Source organism: Cottoperca gobio, chromosome 13, assembly GCF_900634415.1.
Source record: "Cottoperca gobio chromosome 13, fCotGob3.1, whole genome shotgun sequence".
Lineage (NCBI taxonomy): Eukaryota > Metazoa > Chordata > Actinopteri > Perciformes > Bovichtidae > Cottoperca > Cottoperca gobio.
This window is the reverse complement of record NC_041367.1, coordinates 8,530,829-8,548,440: the sequence shown is the minus strand read 5'-3', so window position 1 is coordinate 8,548,440 and position 17,612 is coordinate 8,530,829. Positions and strand designations below refer to the sequence as shown.

Genomic DNA, 17,612 nt, shown 5'->3' with positions numbered 1-17,612 from the left:
AAACACATAGTCAGTTAGACTAACTCTCAGTTGTGTACATACTCATATATGAAGGACAAGTGTAAAAACACACACTATTAGTTACAGGAAAGCATCCTCACACACACACACACACACACACACACACCAATAGAAACACAAAAAATGAGCACAAAAAAAAACTTTTCAATATTTTTTATTAATTAACATTTGTACACAATAAATACAAACTTTGTTTTTGTACAGCCAATAATAATAATATGCAGAAATACTTTTGCACATGTTCTCATTATTATCACCATGGCAACAGTCTGTGTAGAGAGAAGGCCAGTCGTTCCACCACGTCGTTAATAACAGCCGCTGTGCAACTGCTCCAAATCGAGGGATGAAACATAAAATAATTATATAATACATAAAAACCAAAAACAGGCTCATAACAAATAATTCAACACTGTAGTGGACCAAAGGGACTGTTAAAAAAGGGGAAATAATCCTGTTGAAAGTGGCAATCGGCAACAAAAAGTCATACATTTTGTATTTGATAGAAAGACTGATTGAGCATTTATGGTGGGAAGTTCTGTAAGACGTTGCTGTCAACCATACATTTCAAAAAACATTTTAAATGAGCACTCAGAGAGCTGAAGGAGAGGCTTCCTTCACCACACTGTCACAAGCTGATGCAGGATCATACAACAGCAGCGCAGCAGAGGTTTGGATCTGAAAGTGTAACCAGCATGCTTAACTTTGTTAGGTGGGGATGCTACACACAATGTTGTTTCTAAAAGCTGATGCAAACATTTCATTTGTTGCATCACATAGTTCAGCTACACCTCGCAAAGAGGAAACTCATCAATTTGAGAACAGATCAGATTGTTTCTCGAAGAGAAAGTAACACAGATCGAACAGTTTCTGGAGCTGTCTCAGAACAGGGAGCAATTATATTTAATGGTCTCCAGCTGTGAGGAGATTGCTCTTTTTTATTATGTGTTGCATTTTGAAGCGATTTTGTACTTCAACACCACAATCAAAAATCAAGTAATTTTAAAGTTTTTAACTGACATCCTGGAGTGTACTTTAATTTGAAATGTATTCAGTGTGAACGCTCAACGGAATCAAACCCTGGGTAAAATAAATATGGAGGAAGGGACTGGGACATATCTCTACATCTTCAGAGTCAAACACAGATCTGATCCTCTCCTCTTAAACAATCACACACGCAAACAGCCAGGCCCATTTCAAGACCATAAAACCACTTTCTCTCCAACTCTTCATTCAAAACATCTCTTACTATGATCATGTTTTTTTTTTGTTGTTTTTTTAAGTTTAGGAAAACACCAACTTACATTGTCCACAATTATCTCACCATCTCTTTGGAAGAGTGGAGAATATATATATAAAAATCATCATTCACACTGAAATAAAGAGGGTTCGCCACAGAATCAGAATGAAAAGAAAAACTGCAGTGATTCATCAGAGTCTTTTCTATCCATTCTGATGCTATGTTAAGGTACTGCTACTTTCCAGGGAAGGTACAAATAAATAAAAGTGCTACGCTGCCCTTTAGGCAAGGGGTTTTAAAGGCTTGAAGGGTATTTAAGGGGGAAGATTTATTTACTTTTGAGTAAAAAAAAAACACAACAGAATTGTACTTAGCTCCATTTGAATGTCGTTTGCTAGTTCCGTCCATTAAGCACAATGTGTTCGTTTCATTTTTTTCTCTATCTACCACAATTAATCGAAGGAAACATAAGGATGATATCAAATTGGAAATGCTAAAGGTTCATTTGTTTTTATGGATGTTTTCTCACTTAGTGTTGCGGTTAAGCGAGAGAAATAATACCTGCGAATGCAATGCGTGTCAACTAAGTAAGGATATATGTAATAGGTGAACTGATCAATTTTATAAAAGAACAAAAATCAACGTGAGAGGAGATATGATCTGTCGGGGTAAAAGCTATACAGTTCACTCTGTGATTAATAAAAACTCCTGATCCCAAATATGATCAGTGTCTATATCATCTCAAATAAAACCTTTCTTTGTCACCACATAGTGAATACCAACAATGTCGGTTCCTTTGAAAGCATCACCTGCCTCCTCCTGAACCAATCAGTGATACAAGCACACAGAGGGTCACAGAATGAGAGAAGATATAGCAATGTGTGCATAATATAATGTAACTGGATGTGTGTATATGATAGCCATCAATTCACACTGACTGCCAATGGACAGAACAGACATTAGAGAAAAGAGGGAGAGAAAGAAAGGAAGGGTGGGATGAGAGGTGGAGGAAAGAGCAGAGAGGAGGATCCAGCCTCCTTTGTCTCTCTTGTTCCTTCATCCCCTCCATCCCTCCTCCTCTTCTATCATCGCTCCTTCATACTGTATTTACAATGCCCTTTCAGTAAAAGATGAGGATAAAACTTCCACTACATATCAGACATGGTATTCCAATCAGAGTTAATCTATATGAAACGCTGTGCATAACATTCCTATGACAACAGTAATGTACTGTACTAATACACATTGAATACGTATGATGATAAGGACTATATATGGCGAGGGAAGGGCTGGTGAGGGGGGGGGGGGGGGGGGGAACGACACTGCGTTCACACACCACACAGTTTCTCTGTCCATTTACTTCAACCCCAACTGCAATCCAAATCATGACACGTTTGGCAAGTTCTATACTTATCGTCTCTCATCGAGCTTACTTTGTGTGGAGCCCCAACACTCAAAATATAGTAAAAGATTTCAGATAAGTCAAAAAACTAATGTACATTTATTTTTCCTGTTATTTAATATTGATCTTTCTGCAGCATTTTAGTTTTCAACACATTTATTTTTAAATGGTTTGATCTTGGTACACAATAACGTATTTATTTATTCCCTATTTTCCTCCCCACATAGGCCTACCGTAGAACTGTCTGGCGAGCTAGCTTACCTGAACACATTGGTGGCTAAACACACAAGCTATGCTAGGTACCAAGCTGAAGCTACTGCACTTAATGTTGATCAGCAATATACTGTACTGCATACTGCTGCACCAATAGCGTATAAACTCTTGTAACGGTAGCTAAAGCCTTTTAACCTTTTAGCCTGCAAGCTATTTGCTAAGCTACTATGCTACTTGGAAGAGACATCAACTTCATCTTGCATTTCTCTTGTCTTTATGAAGGACGACAGTGGAAATAAGTCTTTATTGTGTCATCCTCAACATTTTGTAGATGTGTGTGTTTCATGTTTCTTTTAATTCTAAATGTAAAAGTTCCAAACTCTAGCTAGCTAGCTTTGTTAGCGTTACTTTTATGTAAACTAAAATGTTTTAGCTCCTGTTAGCAGAGTTTTACAGTGATGTTCAACCAAATGCAGTAAGTATTTGGATGATTAGCTTCAGCTAGGTAGCTCGCTGTGCTCTGAGTATTTAGCTAGACATGTTGTCAGTTAAGCTAGCTAGCTACACAGTCAACCACTTTGCTCCAAATATAAGCAATTTTCTTATATGTTTTATGCATAAGGAAAATGTGTGTAAAAGCTGGTGCTGTTGCGGGGGGGTAGTAAGTTTTCCGCTGTACATTTATTTTTACAATCCTTTTAAAACATTTTAACTAATAGTATTATGTATTCAGTTCTATGTTTGACTTGTCCTATAACCCTTTACTACATTTTGTTAGTTTTAGGGTTAGTTTTTAGAAAAGTGAAATTTCTCAAAGTAACATAAAGTTCTTCCTGTACAGAGAGATAAACTTGCCAAACCCATCATTAACTTTCCCTCACACTCCCCCTCTCTTAACATTCGTCCTCCTCTTCAGTGTGCTCTGGTTTGCTGCCCGATGAGGTAAAGTTTTAAGGCAAGAATGGAAGGACGGGGAAGGGCGGAGAGGGACGTGGGGGCGGCTACTGCTGCACTTCATTAGGAAGCTAATACGGAGATTATTCAATTGGGTACTCTGCATTCATCCCCTCTCTTTGCTCTCCTCCTCAACTTGAGGACGAGAGAAGATGCTGAAGAGGCCGGAGGGGCGGCATCGGATGTGGTTCAGTTCAGTTTACTTCACATCGCTTTGTTTAAGCTGAATTCAGTTCAGAGCAAATCAGTTCCCCAGCCTGTAGGATGCGTCTGTTTGTCATCTGTTTTATTTTGTCTGTCTTCTATAACCGTCTGCCAGCTTGTCTGTCCGTCACACCAGTGTGATCTCCACCTCCTCCGACTTCTCGCTCTTCTCCTGTGTTCGGCGGGGGTGCTGTTTGGGTGGAGGAGGAGCAGCTCGCACCTGCAGCGGTGAAAGAAAACATAATAAATGTAAGTTTAAGAAAAAAGGCAAAGTGCATGGAGATGGAGATGGCCTATTTATCTTAATGACAAACAGTTGAATGTTTATTTCCTGCTGTGGGACACAAACCGTTTATCGCCTAACACCTTTTAGAGCATTTATAAAATAAACACAGTACCCTGACTGGAAATTTGTCATAATAATATCTATCACACGAGACAAATTAAAATATTGAGAGCAAACTAAACCACACAAAACACACTTGAATGAGTTTTATACTAACAGGTCGTAGTTTTCCCGGGCCTCCATCAGGGGTGAATCGCAGTGGCTGAGGAAATCCTGGAGACACTGGACTCTTGCCAGAGCTTTGATCTACATAGAGAGAGTGAGATTTCTTAAACAGGAAACATCACAGTGAAAAACCACAATGGCCTCTTCTCAATTAGTTTAACTACACACAAGCGTTTTCTGTGTGTGTGCGTGTCTTACTGTGGGTTGGCAGCGATCCCTTGTGTGACGAGGCAGGCGGTGGCGGCTTGTGCTCCCCGTTGAGTGCGGTGGAGGGTGAGCGTGGGAGAGGAGGCGGGGTGGAGGTCTCGGGGCTGGTGAAAGGGCTGATGGGAGGTTGTTCATGCAGCGGGAGAGGTGGCAGAGAACATGGCAACTTCACAGACGGAGAAATCTAGAGTAAGGGACAGAAATAGAGAAATACATAACTAAAAATGAGGCTCACCTGTGATCCTACAAATAAATCCAATGCTCCCTAGTCCCCGTCACAGCACACATGATATGAAAGTGATAGTACTGACTGGGCCATCATCTAGCTGAACTCCATTAAGTTACAGCAAAACAGTTTGGAATATCTCCGCAATAAATGCATCCAAAACAACCCCTTCTCTCACATACAGTGAAGTTCAGATTGCTTTTGTATGTAAAAATTGTGTTTGTGACCAGACTATAATTGGACTCATCAAGAAAAAGAAGCTGTTAATAAGTGTTAGGAGAAAAGAAATGAGTTACAGTTCAACACGTCTGATGGTGGCGCTATAATACAACATGGTCATATCATCCTCTTATAAAGTCAATATGGCTGATGAGTTGCCTATTAATACATCCAGCAGACAAGGAGGTACATTATATTAACATTCATTTGGAGTCGTGCTTCTGGCAACCTGGCAAATGTAAGTCCAATATTCACTCTCTTTTTTGCTCTGTTGTTGGTCTCCACCAACTCCTGAGTGAATTATCTGCCTCTTTAGCTGCTAAATGCTCCACTATGTTCACCAGCTAGTCTCTACCTGTGTCTGCCTGCTGTTTGGTGCTGAGCAGGTAGTGCACAGTGGGATTTAAGAGCATTTCCAGTGAAAACAGCTGCTGGCTGCACCCAAAAATAACATTGTGAGAGTGAACCATAAGTTGCAGGTTGTTAAACCATAACAGCAAATTTAAAGTCCATTGAGTTGAGGGAAACTGCCAAGCCGGTTGATAAATTCTCTGTGGTTTTGTCTTTAGAAGCAACTCCTTTCACATTATAGTCATTTCATCCATTGTTGATGCAAAATGATTGATTAGAACATTAGGATTACTGTAAGCAAATGTTATTGAAAGTGTGACTATGTCACTACATACAACTGCAGCAACCAGGAGGATTCAGATATTTTACCAATCTTCCCCACATACCACTTAAAATACATCAAGAGTTGTTGTGGTGTGTGTGTTTTGTCTACAGGCTTTTAGGAAGGGAGAGGCTGTATCCTTCCTGTTCCTGAACCTCTAATAGGACATCACTCTGCACCACAGATAAGGCCGCTTTCTGTGATTGCAGTGCGGGGTTTTCTCAGAGTGCTGCAGCAACACTGCAGTTCTGATCCACTGTTTGTGAACTCTGCCCTGTTGAATAAATGTACTGGACAAAAGCCAGGAAGGGAGGGGAGAGGGGGGAAAAGTGGCCCACGAGACTGCACTATATGCTTGGTATTTCTGCCCTGAGGAAAGACTGATAAGACACAATTCTCAGCTACTCAACAGCGCTGATTATATCTAGTGTGTGACTTAAGTGGGAGTATGTCTCCGTCGGCATGCATGGACATACCTGTATATCACCCAGCCCTGTCACTCCACTGGTCTCCCCATTTTCAGTGAGATCTTCTACCAGCACAGAGGGGAAGACGCCCACCCGTCCGTTGAGCTCCCCCTCCCAGAAGCCATCGTCTGTCTGAGTGTCGCGGCTCAACAGACGGATCACCGCCCCCTCCGAAAAAGAGAGTTCCTCGTCCGCCTGGCCCTCGTAATCATAAAGTGCACGGACAAAAATGACTGCAGAGAGAACGGAAGACAGAGAGAGAGAGAGAGAGAGAGAGAGAGAGAGAGAGAGAGAGAAAGAGCAATAAGATACACTGAAGGAATAATTATTTTTGGGGATATGTAATTCCTTGTTTGCCTGGCCCTCATTGTCATAAAGAGAATGGTACACACCGCTGGTGACAGGGAGATATTAATAATTAAGTGACAGTTTCCCCATGTATTCAGGTAGAGCAGACACACAGCATTAGAAAGAGGGTTGGAGAAAAAGAAAGAATGTTGCAAAGAAAGCAGGTTAGTTAGGAAGTATAAATAAAGGAATAAAATCAATATAAAATGTTATGGACTTTTGTAAGTAATAGTTTTACAGAGAGGACAGAAAGAGATATTATGTTTGAGATAAAGTTCAGCTCATGCCCATTTTATTAATATGTTAATTTCTCCTTACTGGTGTTTTGTTTTTGACCAACTGCTTCACTCGTTACTGTTCCAGTGAGACACCGGACTCACAGCAACAGCACTTTCTCCTTATTTGATGGTAAGTGTTGTGGCCAAAATATAAATGGACCTTGGCTAGGTTGGTTTTTACTGAACACTGTTTTTACTTAACTGTGGCTCATAAAGCCTTCAGGGTTTGCCTTTACACGTCTGTTGATTACTGCAGCCACGGTAATAATTTACCTTATTTTACACAGCCCACACTTGCTTATTATAATATCACTCTGCTTTGCAAAATGAGGGTTGTTTACAGCTTGATTCTGAGAAACTCCAGTGGAGCAGTCAAGAGAAAAATGCCTTAATTAATGGCGCATAATAACCTCATTACGGGAAGAAAACAACTCAGTTACACTGATACAACTGGAATTAGCTTGTTTGCTGAAACTCCTGGTATGCAGTTTAATTATGTCAACGAATAATTTAGGATCACTATGTTTACAGCGTACTTACTGTTTGTGTCTCCATTGATGCAGCTCAAGTGCAGCTCGGGCTCGGTGGAATTGGACGAGGTGTGCGATCGAGCATCGAGAGTAGCCAGAGACTGGAGCATGCTGAGCAGACTGTTGGAGGTTGGGAACTGCAGGTATTTCTCTGGGACATAGCCAATGTGACCTGTCTTATTGCGAGCCTGGACACACACACACACACATGCAAACAATGAGACAATGAAATGGAAACATGCATGGCAGGAGAAGATTGAGCACCAAGAAATCATACGAGGCTGTGAAACCAAACAGGATGCACATCTGTGTGAGTGCCACATGTGTGTCAGTGTGTGTTTTTGTGCACCTTGACCCAGTCCTCCATGTCGCCATCCTCAATGACCTCCAACATCTCCTGTTCATCAATAGTTAACTCATCCGGCTGAGAGGCCTGCAGGAGAGACACACCAACAGTGTTAAAGACAAACACACTCCATGCTAGACTGAGCCCATCATTAATAGTTTGTTTTAAAATGCTAAGAAAAGAGTCATGGTTATTCATATTAATATAATATAACTGCAACACACGTCATTCATGTTTGCTTGTGCGTACATGGATGCACGTGATTGTGTACCATTCTGCGTGTTGTGGTTGAGCAGGTAGCTGCAGACATTTGATATGTGCAGGTGTGTGACCATGTAACAGCAGAGGGTAACTGTGTGTGTGTTAGTTAATACCTTGTACGAGTAGAGGACTTTGCAGGTTAGCGGGTAGTTTCGGAGGGTTCCCGAAGGACTGGAGCTGCTGTCGTCAAAAACCTCCATGTTCTCTTCACACTCCTCTCCTTCCTCACGCTCCAAATCCACTGTGCCCTTTAACACACAAACACAGCAAGATAAATTCAAAACCTCTGATAGCTACAAGGACAAATAAAAAAAGAAGCACTGTTCAGCTTTACAGCTCCTAGCGTCAAAGACTCCAGACCAAATACACACAAAGTTGTCCAAATACTCAAAAGCACCTCTTTAAATCTTTGCAGTTTGGCAGGATAGACGGAGTTCAAAAAACCTTTTGGCACAGCCTTCTGGCTGAACTCTTCATGTCTTGGTGTGACGTCCAGCTAGGTAATGTTTGTCTTTCTTTGCACGTGATCAGTTAAAAAGTTGCAAGGTCCGTCCATTTAACATTCACATGTTACTCTTTCCCCCCCCCCCCCTCTTCCTGTGTGTTTGCACTCTCTCTGTGCAAGTGTCACAATTTGATCTATAGCAACGCTTACCTTTGCTTCCTCCCTGGGTTTCTCTGTCCAGCTCAGTGTGGGTGCTCCAGCTTTTAGAGTCAGGTGTAGAAGGACTAAAGTTACAAATGATCCGGCCCCTCCCTCTTTTGTTCCATGAGAATTTCACTGGCTTATATGAAGGTCATGTGATCTAGCTTGTGGAAAGATCCATCACACACAGCGAGCTGACCTGGCCATAACAATAGTGTGTGTGTGTGTGTGTGTGTGTGTGTGTGTTTATCTATTCTCAAGTCATTGTGTTTAGTCATCAAATTTCTGTTGACACAATAAACTCTACACCGGAGCAGAGCAACACAGATGTGTATTTTGTATATGAGTTGGTCTTCTGGACATAATAATCTCTTCCCTAGGGAAATAATAATCTACAGGTGTGGGCCACAGGTGTTCCCTCATAAAAGATTAACACACTCTTCCTAAAGCTCTTTCTTAAATTTGCTGCGTTACGTCACTCTTATCCACTTTACTGCATTGATTTAAAAGTAGACCGAACAGCCTCAGGGCCAATTCCATTTCCTCCCTGAAGTGAAATGACCAGCGTGTATCTCAGTAATATCCCAATAAAATATCACCAAAAGTACATCTCAGTGTATGTACCAATTCAGCTGAGATGAAGACCAATGGATGATTTTATGGTTCCTGGAGGTAATAACTGTGAAAGTGATATTGTAATGAAAGCAGGGGCTGCCTGAGGGACTCGAGGGTTCATGGCTTACAGTATTTCATAGTCGTTTTAATAAAGTTGAGTGTAATGAAAAAAGGTTTGAGGGGAAGTGCCTGCTCACCGCTCTCATTGTTTTTCTTTGCTGTCCTCTGCAGATTATTATTCACAATCCATCAAGCCTTCCTTCTCTCGCTGACCCATCGGTCACTTCTTGACCTCTACCTATTCAGAAAACTGCTGTTAACAATCCCTTGCACTGTTGTCCTCTCCTTTTTGAACTGCGGTCGAACGTCTGAAGTACTCAATGTGCCTTCTGGTCTGCCTTTTCTAATGACACCCACGCCAAATGGAGGAGTTTTCAGCAAGGCAGGTCTCCAACTGATTCCTCTTGTAAATAGGGCAAGGGAACGTTGAAAGAAAACTTCTAAAAACTAGAAGGGTACTCGGAGAAGTAGGTGAAAGTGAGGAAGTAAAAAAAGTAATGTGCGTATGCGCCCAGTGATTCGGAACCGTTCCAACATGAATGTAATGGGTGTTTTCCTTGGCCAATGCTACACCCTTCCACCAAATGTCATGAAAATCGGGCCAGTATTGTTTCAATAATCCTGCTGACAAAAACAAAACAAATCAAACACATGAATAAAATCCAAAACTTCCCATAATGCTACATAACTACTTGCGGATCATTAAGTATTTGGAAATGTCGAAACACAGCTCTGCTTGGGCTAATTTAATTATTTTTTAGTCCTTATGGTATGCTGTTCTCTGCTGTCTCTCACAATCCCCCGCCTCTCTCACCTCTGCATCCAATTTTACTTCAGCATTATCACTCCGACGCAACTCCCTCCTCACCTCTCCCCCTCACCTCCTCATCACACCACCACCTTTCTCAGCTGACTCCCCCTTCTTCTTCTCTCCTTCACTAATTGTCTCTCCAACACTCCCTCTTTCACTAAACAGCTCATTCTATCCTCCCTTCTCTCTATTCTCTCGCTCTCTCACACTCTGTATTCTCTCTCTCTCTCTCTCTCTCTCTCTTTCTCTCTGGTGTTAGCTGCAAGCTGCAATATGATGTGAGCAGAATGTCGAGTGCTTCCAATGGAGCGGACTGTGTTTATTCCTGTTGACAGATATACACACACGTCTCTGACACAAAGTCCCGTGTGGGGATTACACTCCTAGTCATGGACGTACTCCTCCCTTAACGTATACCCAGTGGAGACAGAAACACACACACATAGGCACAACAATACATTCACATAAATATGCAGAACTCACGTACACACCCAGTCACACACAAGGACATACTATATGGCTGCATTAAGTCTGGCATATTTAGATTTTTACAAAAGATAAACGCAAATATTCTGTTTTAGAAACAACCAAAGACATAAATATTTATTTATTGTGAGACACCACCCCTCCCCCCCCAATCTGGGAAAATCTAATTTAAAGGAACAGTTGACATTTTGGGAAATGCAGATATTACTTCCTTGCTGGTTAAATGAAAAGATCGACGTCCTCTTATGTCTGGTTAATACGAAGATACCACCAGCAGCCGGTTAGCTCAGCTTAGCATAAAGACTGGAAACAGCTGGCCTGGCTCTGTCCAGAAGTAACTAAATATGTCAACCAGCTCCTCTAAAGCTCACTAAATAACACGTTATATCTTGTTTGTTAAAAGCATACAAACCATTACTTATTTTACATTTGAAACGTAGCCATGCTAGCTGTTTCCCCATGTGTAAAGCTAAGCTAACCGGCTCCCAGCTCTAGCTACATGTTTAGGATACAGACATGAGAACATCTGAACATCTAACTTTCGCCAAGAAAGACATGCATAGAGTATCTACACACGCTCACAAATGCGACGAGGTGAGAAGAGGTGAAAAAAAAAGTCTTTAGATCTGTACTCAGTCTATCGTGCCATTAAAGCGAGGGGTCATGAAATAAAAACTGCCAATTGTGTGAGGAATACATCAGTATTCCGATGGGGAAGTGGGGCGTTTTAAGAAGCTGTAAATGGTGTGACAGATGATTAGGCAGCAGGGCTGAGGTCAATTATCTTGTAATTTACATCATTCAAGAAGTGATTTGTCAGGCGAACTATTCTAGCTGGGTGGTTTTCACTTATAATGAAATCATAAAGAATGAAAAGTCTATGATTATGAGTCAGTGCCTTGGGGTTTAAAATTCCATTTTTGAAAGTGCTGAATTGAGTGCAGCGTTCGTGAAGCGCAAGAAGAAAAACTGTTGGGAAGACAGGTGAGCCGCAAGTAGACATATGACGAACATACAGTGACACAATTTGGTCGCCATGTGGTGTTGAAGTGGGTGAAGAAGGCCGCTGTGCATGCAACACAAATCAGCTACGATTTACGTTGTGTGCTGAACAGGTATTCTTCTGATTCTGATTTATAGGTGGGAGATTTTCACTTTCCAGCCAAGTCAAAAAACTGCTGCAACTTTGATCGTATGCATTTACTGTGTGTATGCATGTAGTGGCATACTGGTAGTCACGTTAGGCTTTATAGTAACAGTTTTGTTGTTCATTAATTCCTCCAATTTAATTTATTTTTTAATTAATACTTTTTTTTTTTGTTCTTCTGACTTGACGAGAAAGTGGCAACGCACGCAAAGTGAGGGGAGGTGTCTCACCGACAGTGAGGGATCATGGGAAGTGTAGCTGGCCCAACGTTCATTCTCCAGCTCCTCCATCACCTACAGCATGCACAGAGAGAGTGGAGGGTGGGTTTATACACATACTGCAAACAGGCAAACACACATACTGCACTACACAAGCTGGGGTGGATGTATGAAAGGATTTAAATGGACACACACGGCAACAGTTGCATGTATGAATGCGCTTACAAACGTATAATCGCAGTTAGGTCAGTTAGAGTTATATGATCATCCCACCTTTTTTAAAGTGATTTAAAATTATTATTATTATTATTTTTTCTATTTTTGCATTTCAGGAAATGTTTTCATTAAAGTCCAGAATGTAATTTGACACTTAAATGCAGTAAATGGGTTTAGTGTTGACGCATAATATCATTGTACGCAATTTAGGCAATAAAAATTTAGAATTTTCTAAAAATGAGTTTTTAAGAGATCTCTTATTTTCTATGTTTACTATTCCTCTTTAATAAAGCCAAAGTATGTCCGATCCGATTACTCGAAGGAATAATAAATAGAATACTTAATTACTAAAATAATTGATAGCTGCAGCCCTAAAGGGGAGGCTTACACACACACACACACACACACACACACACACACACACACACACACACACACACACACACACACACACACACACACACACACACACACACACACACACACACACACACACACACACACACACGTTCAAAGTGTACCTGGTTCATGGCGCTCTTCAGCCAGGTATCCACAGCAACTCCCACTTGCCGCAGAAGGTCCAACCGAGCCTCAGCTTTCAACTTTATTGTCTTTGGAGAGAGAAGGTGTGTTAAGAACTTTGAATACATCACTGGCCTACACACTTTTCCTTGCATCAGTCGTAAAAAGAACATCATGTATGGCTCTTCAGAAACATACTGTATATGTAACGTCATAAAGACTGCGTCCATATTTATTTTTTTTACAGTCTGAGTTAAACCTCCCTGTGAGCCCACATCACTACAGTTAGCCTGCTGAGTAATGCTATCATGACTGATAGGAGTGATGGACACATGATGCCTCAAATGTCTCACTGTGGATCAAGAGTACCAGCACGCCTCCACAATGCTGACACAAAATATACACCAGGCAATAATGATACAATGAGATATTAGCAAACATTACTGTAGACAGTAAGCACAGAGATGGGAGCCATTTTATCATCTATCATTTGTTGTTGAGTCAAAATCATTTTATTTTCCTTTCAGCTGTATTACATCACATGCCGCACAGTTCAGTGACTGAATGAGGATATGAACTGGATTTGCACTCCGAAATGTGCCATGCAGTCTCTTAAATGGCAAATCATCAAAAACTTGAACTTTCTTTTAATGAGCTGTGAACACTGGACATGAGCTGTGTTCTTTCCTCATGAGACAATATGATCAGGCTATAACCACCAGCAGGGAAACCCCCGAGATTTACATTCACTTTGTCTCGCCTACGCGCCTCTCTTTCATCTCTGATCCCTTTCTCTTTTTTTTCCTGCTGTCTCTCACCGTTTTCACCGAATTCCTCTTTCATTACCCTCGTCTTTCCTTTCTCGCCGATGCTGACAAGGCAGATTGATAGCCGATAGCTCCCTTCCACAGAGACGTGCAGTCAGACGGACAGACACACACCGTCAAGACAGACTTCCTGGCTTTGATCAATAAAAACCTGAGCCCCTTAAGTGCCTCCATTTTTTCCTATCCATTAGTAGCGCCCAACGCATGCTAAAGGTTGATGTTGCATCATAAAACATACCAGACTAAAGAGGAGAAAAGTTAAAACAATAGCCAATACAAGTTCAGCCGACCTGTGCAGTAGTAGATACAGTCAATAGTACAAGCAGCCAGTGGTGTGAGTACAGATCAGTGACGGATAGACTGTACAACATCAGACAGGCAGAAATATAGAGGGCGAGATAGACAGCCAGAGAGATACCGCAGGAGGAAAACTCAGCTCTATGGCGATAACTAATATTGAATTATTCTAAATTATGGGACCAACTTTTGGTTTTTACAATGACTCATATGGAAGCAGACAGAATTCTGGTGCTGCAGAGCTCAAAAGACTACAACAGCTGAACTTGTTGAGAACAGCGATGACACGTGTGAGGTCTATTTGAAACGACAAGAATATAAGAAGCCACGTATAGTTTCTGTTCTTATAGACATTATATGTGCACTCTGTTTTAATAACTAAAATATGCTACAGGTGAACACGCTCCATGCTCTTATTACCAAAGGTATTAATAAAACAATGCAGATTAAATTGTGTCCAGATGATGAGTCGAAACTTTCAATCACTTTTCCGATCCTTATTAGTTTTGTTTGCTTGGGCTTGAAAGTGTCTGGGAGCACAATCCTGTCTCTATCTTCTGTCTGAAGCGTTTCGATGCCACGTGTTAATGAGGCCAGATTGTCTGCTGGAGACAGTTTCAGAGCAGCCTTCAACAGCTCATTAGTATGGAGACAGCCTCTTGCCTGAACTGCTCTCACTCTCTCTTCCTCTAAGAACTCCTTAGAAAGAGGAACACCGCAGAGAAGAGGCCAATGATCATCTAATGTCAATGAAGGGACATTTCAGATGGACATTTCAAAGTATGCTACGAGAGAGGGAAGACAAGAACAAACATGCAAGACACTTTTTTATAAAATAGTCACTTGGTAAAAGAGCTTCAATGCATATATTTGTTTGTGGGAAGAATACCCTTTGAGGAAAATGTGTATTGACTGAAAGTAAATCTGGATACAAACCCTCTCCTGCAAAATTCCATTCCCATATAACTAAACTGCATTTTCAGCTACGTTTGAAAAACACAAATTGAAAACAAAGCAAAGCCGCAGTAAAACTACTTGGTAATCTTTAGGCAACAACACTTCTTGGTCAGGTTCAGTAATGCATCATATGTCTTAAAATAAAAACGCTTTTTATGTAACGTAATTTAAAACTTTAGGTTTCACAAGAGACCTACCATCCATCCCTATGCGTACTTCCTCGGACTGATTAGAAACGTATTTGTAATATGAAATAAGGAGTATTTATTGTATATATATATATATATATATATATATATATATATATATATACACATACACATATATGCAGATGCCATGTATGCCATGTATCACGTGCGTATAGGACTGGGCATCATTTTGATATTATATTGACATCCTGATGCGAGACAAGATATCGTCTTAGATTTTGGATATCGTAATATTGCATTTCTTTCCCTGCTTTTAAAAGCTTTTGAAAGTGAAAGTTATGTTTTTGTCTTTACCAAAATAATCATTATATCCACATTATTGATGATTATGTGTGTAAATATGTTGTGAAAGCATCAATATTCAACCGTATCGTAATATCAATATCAAGGTATTTGATCAAACACCCAGCGTGAATCATTTCACTCCTAATGCCTTTTTTTTCTCCCCTCTTGATTTCCCTTCATCTCTGAAGCATGTTATTCTATTAATAAGGAAAGCTCCTACAAGAAAACACACGGCATTATATACGATTTATATAAGAATATAAAATACATTTCATTTTATGTTCTGAAAAGATTGCACTCGATTTTTATCACAGCATATATATCCCTTAGTCATGCTGATAAACGCTGTTACGATGTTAACTGTTCACGTAATTTCAGCGAAAGACATGCGCAGCCTTTTATTAAGTTCTCAGCCAGAGGCCATAAAATGTGATGTTTGTAGAGAGCACAGAATACATAACTCTTTCTTCCAATGTTTATTGATTCCATTCAAACAGAGGCAAGAAAAAGTGTATCTTTCTAAAGATTGATGAGCGTACTGTTGAACACTGCAGATCACATTCAATGGCATATAACACTATTTTATTTCTTTAAGATTTGTTGCTTCTTTTTCTTAAGTTGTACATTTAATACGACACATGAAAGTTAGGTTTGTACTTCTGATTTTGATAAATTCTTCTGTGACCATATTACACCTTATCGTTCCCCTATAATAATATGAACACTACTCAATCCAACCAACTATTGTGTCCAGTTATGTCCATAAAGAGAGCAGCCTCCCTGGCTTTTTAAACACATTCCTAAAAGAACAAGTGTGCAAGGCTTTGATTGAGAAGACTTTAAATAAAACTGTATCTCAAACAAACCTAAACATTGTATCTTTCTCACAGATTCCCCCGCAGTGGGACGTGCAGTAAATGGTCACATCTTTAACACGGACAGTGCATCGATTATAAACATTGATTTTGAAACACAATTGGCCGTCACTGCGCTTAAGATGTTGTCACGAGAAAATTAGAGAATTTATGAAAAATCAGTACGTGAGGACAGGTAGCGAGGACAACTATGCAATCAGTAATTCTTACTGGCATTTCAGACACGATGCTTCTACACCAATTAGCATTCCTACACTGAGTAGATATATATATATATATATATGTATATATACAGTATATCCTTGCTTCATGTTCTTACTAATAAAGTGTTGCAATGGCCACAGCAATATGTTTGATGGGATAAAGGTGAGACTGCATGTAAAAGGAAAGAATGACGCAATCACTATCCAGATAATGCTGTAATCAAATGTCTTTTGTACTGCTTTCACTCCCTTTATAATTCTGTGATAAGAGCTCTGTGATGAAGCCATTTGTACCAAATGAGCTCATAAAATATTCATCATCTCTTACTCAAGGTAATGCTGCCCTGGAAGAGTGAAGAATAGCAGACGGACAATGTGAGCGAGAGACTGAAACAGAGAGGAAGAGAGAGAGAGAGGGTGGGAAAAGGTGTTTGCTCTTTGTTATAAAAAGACTCCCTATTATTCTCTAGAAAGTGAGATCACATCCTACTGATTGTGTTGTTTAATATTCAAGGCAGACTAAAATAGTTATAGTAGGAGCAGTAATATCAGATAACATTTGCTTTACCAATTGTATAATACCATAGGGGATTTAAAGAAATATATATAGTCATTGCACTGAGGTAACATCAGAAGTGAAATATTTTTTTGACCAAACCTGACAGCAGAGGGTGCCAGATATGTGAAAGCCTGATATGAAAGCAGTATAGAGTCAAACGGCAGTGTCGGGGAGAGAATGAGCACCATGAGGTAAGAGAATTAAGTTGAAAAACAGAGATTAAAATCCAAAAGATAAAGAGACTTTGGAGAGAGACCAGAGACATACTCGAGTTGAGAGGCTGTGACAGATCATGCAGTGCTCTCATTCATACTGTGACAGGTTGCATCTGTGAGAATCAATACATACATGATAGATATCTCTGTAAGTGGAAAGGCTGAGAGGCGCAGAAGGAAAAGAGAGGGAGTGTGAACACAAGACGAGAACGAAAAGGAGGCATAGAAAGACAGAGGAGTTGAAGAAAGAGCTGAAAGAGCAAGACATTTAAGAAAAAGGGCAATAATAGCATTAGATCTGATGTGATCTGACACATACATCAGCACATATATATATTTACTCAGAATCTTTATACGCGATATCAGA

At 40.3% G+C, this 17,612-nt stretch overlaps 1 protein-coding gene across 5 annotated transcripts in view; it reads right to left on the bottom strand.

Moving 5' to 3' along the window:
• Nucleotides 1-159: 159 nt before the first annotated feature.
• Nucleotides 160-17,612, bottom strand: part of fchsd2 (FCH and double SH3 domains 2) — a 56,594-nt gene continuing 39,141 nt past the window's right edge. For 3 of the 5 annotated variants that reach the window (XM_029446164.1, XM_029446165.1, XM_029446167.1), the window contains 9 exons: nucleotides 12,818-12,907; nucleotides 12,093-12,155; nucleotides 8,211-8,345; nucleotides 7,840-7,923; nucleotides 7,501-7,678; nucleotides 6,344-6,567; nucleotides 4,741-4,933; nucleotides 4,535-4,623; nucleotides 160-4,251 (listed from right to left, as the gene is read on the bottom strand). In XM_029446164.1, coding sequence (XP_029302024.1) covers nucleotides 4,159-4,251; nucleotides 4,535-4,623; nucleotides 4,741-4,933; nucleotides 6,344-6,567; nucleotides 7,501-7,678; nucleotides 7,840-7,923; nucleotides 8,211-8,345; nucleotides 12,093-12,155; nucleotides 12,818-12,907 — 1,149 coding nt within the window. In that variant the 3' untranslated portion in view covers nucleotides 160-4,158. Of the gene's footprint in view, nucleotides 4,252-4,534; nucleotides 4,624-4,740; nucleotides 4,934-6,343; nucleotides 6,568-7,500; nucleotides 7,679-7,839; nucleotides 7,924-8,210; nucleotides 8,346-12,092; nucleotides 12,156-12,817; nucleotides 12,908-17,612 lie in introns of those variants that run through there. The other 2 variants (XM_029446166.1, XM_029446168.1) reach the window with 2 other exon arrangements.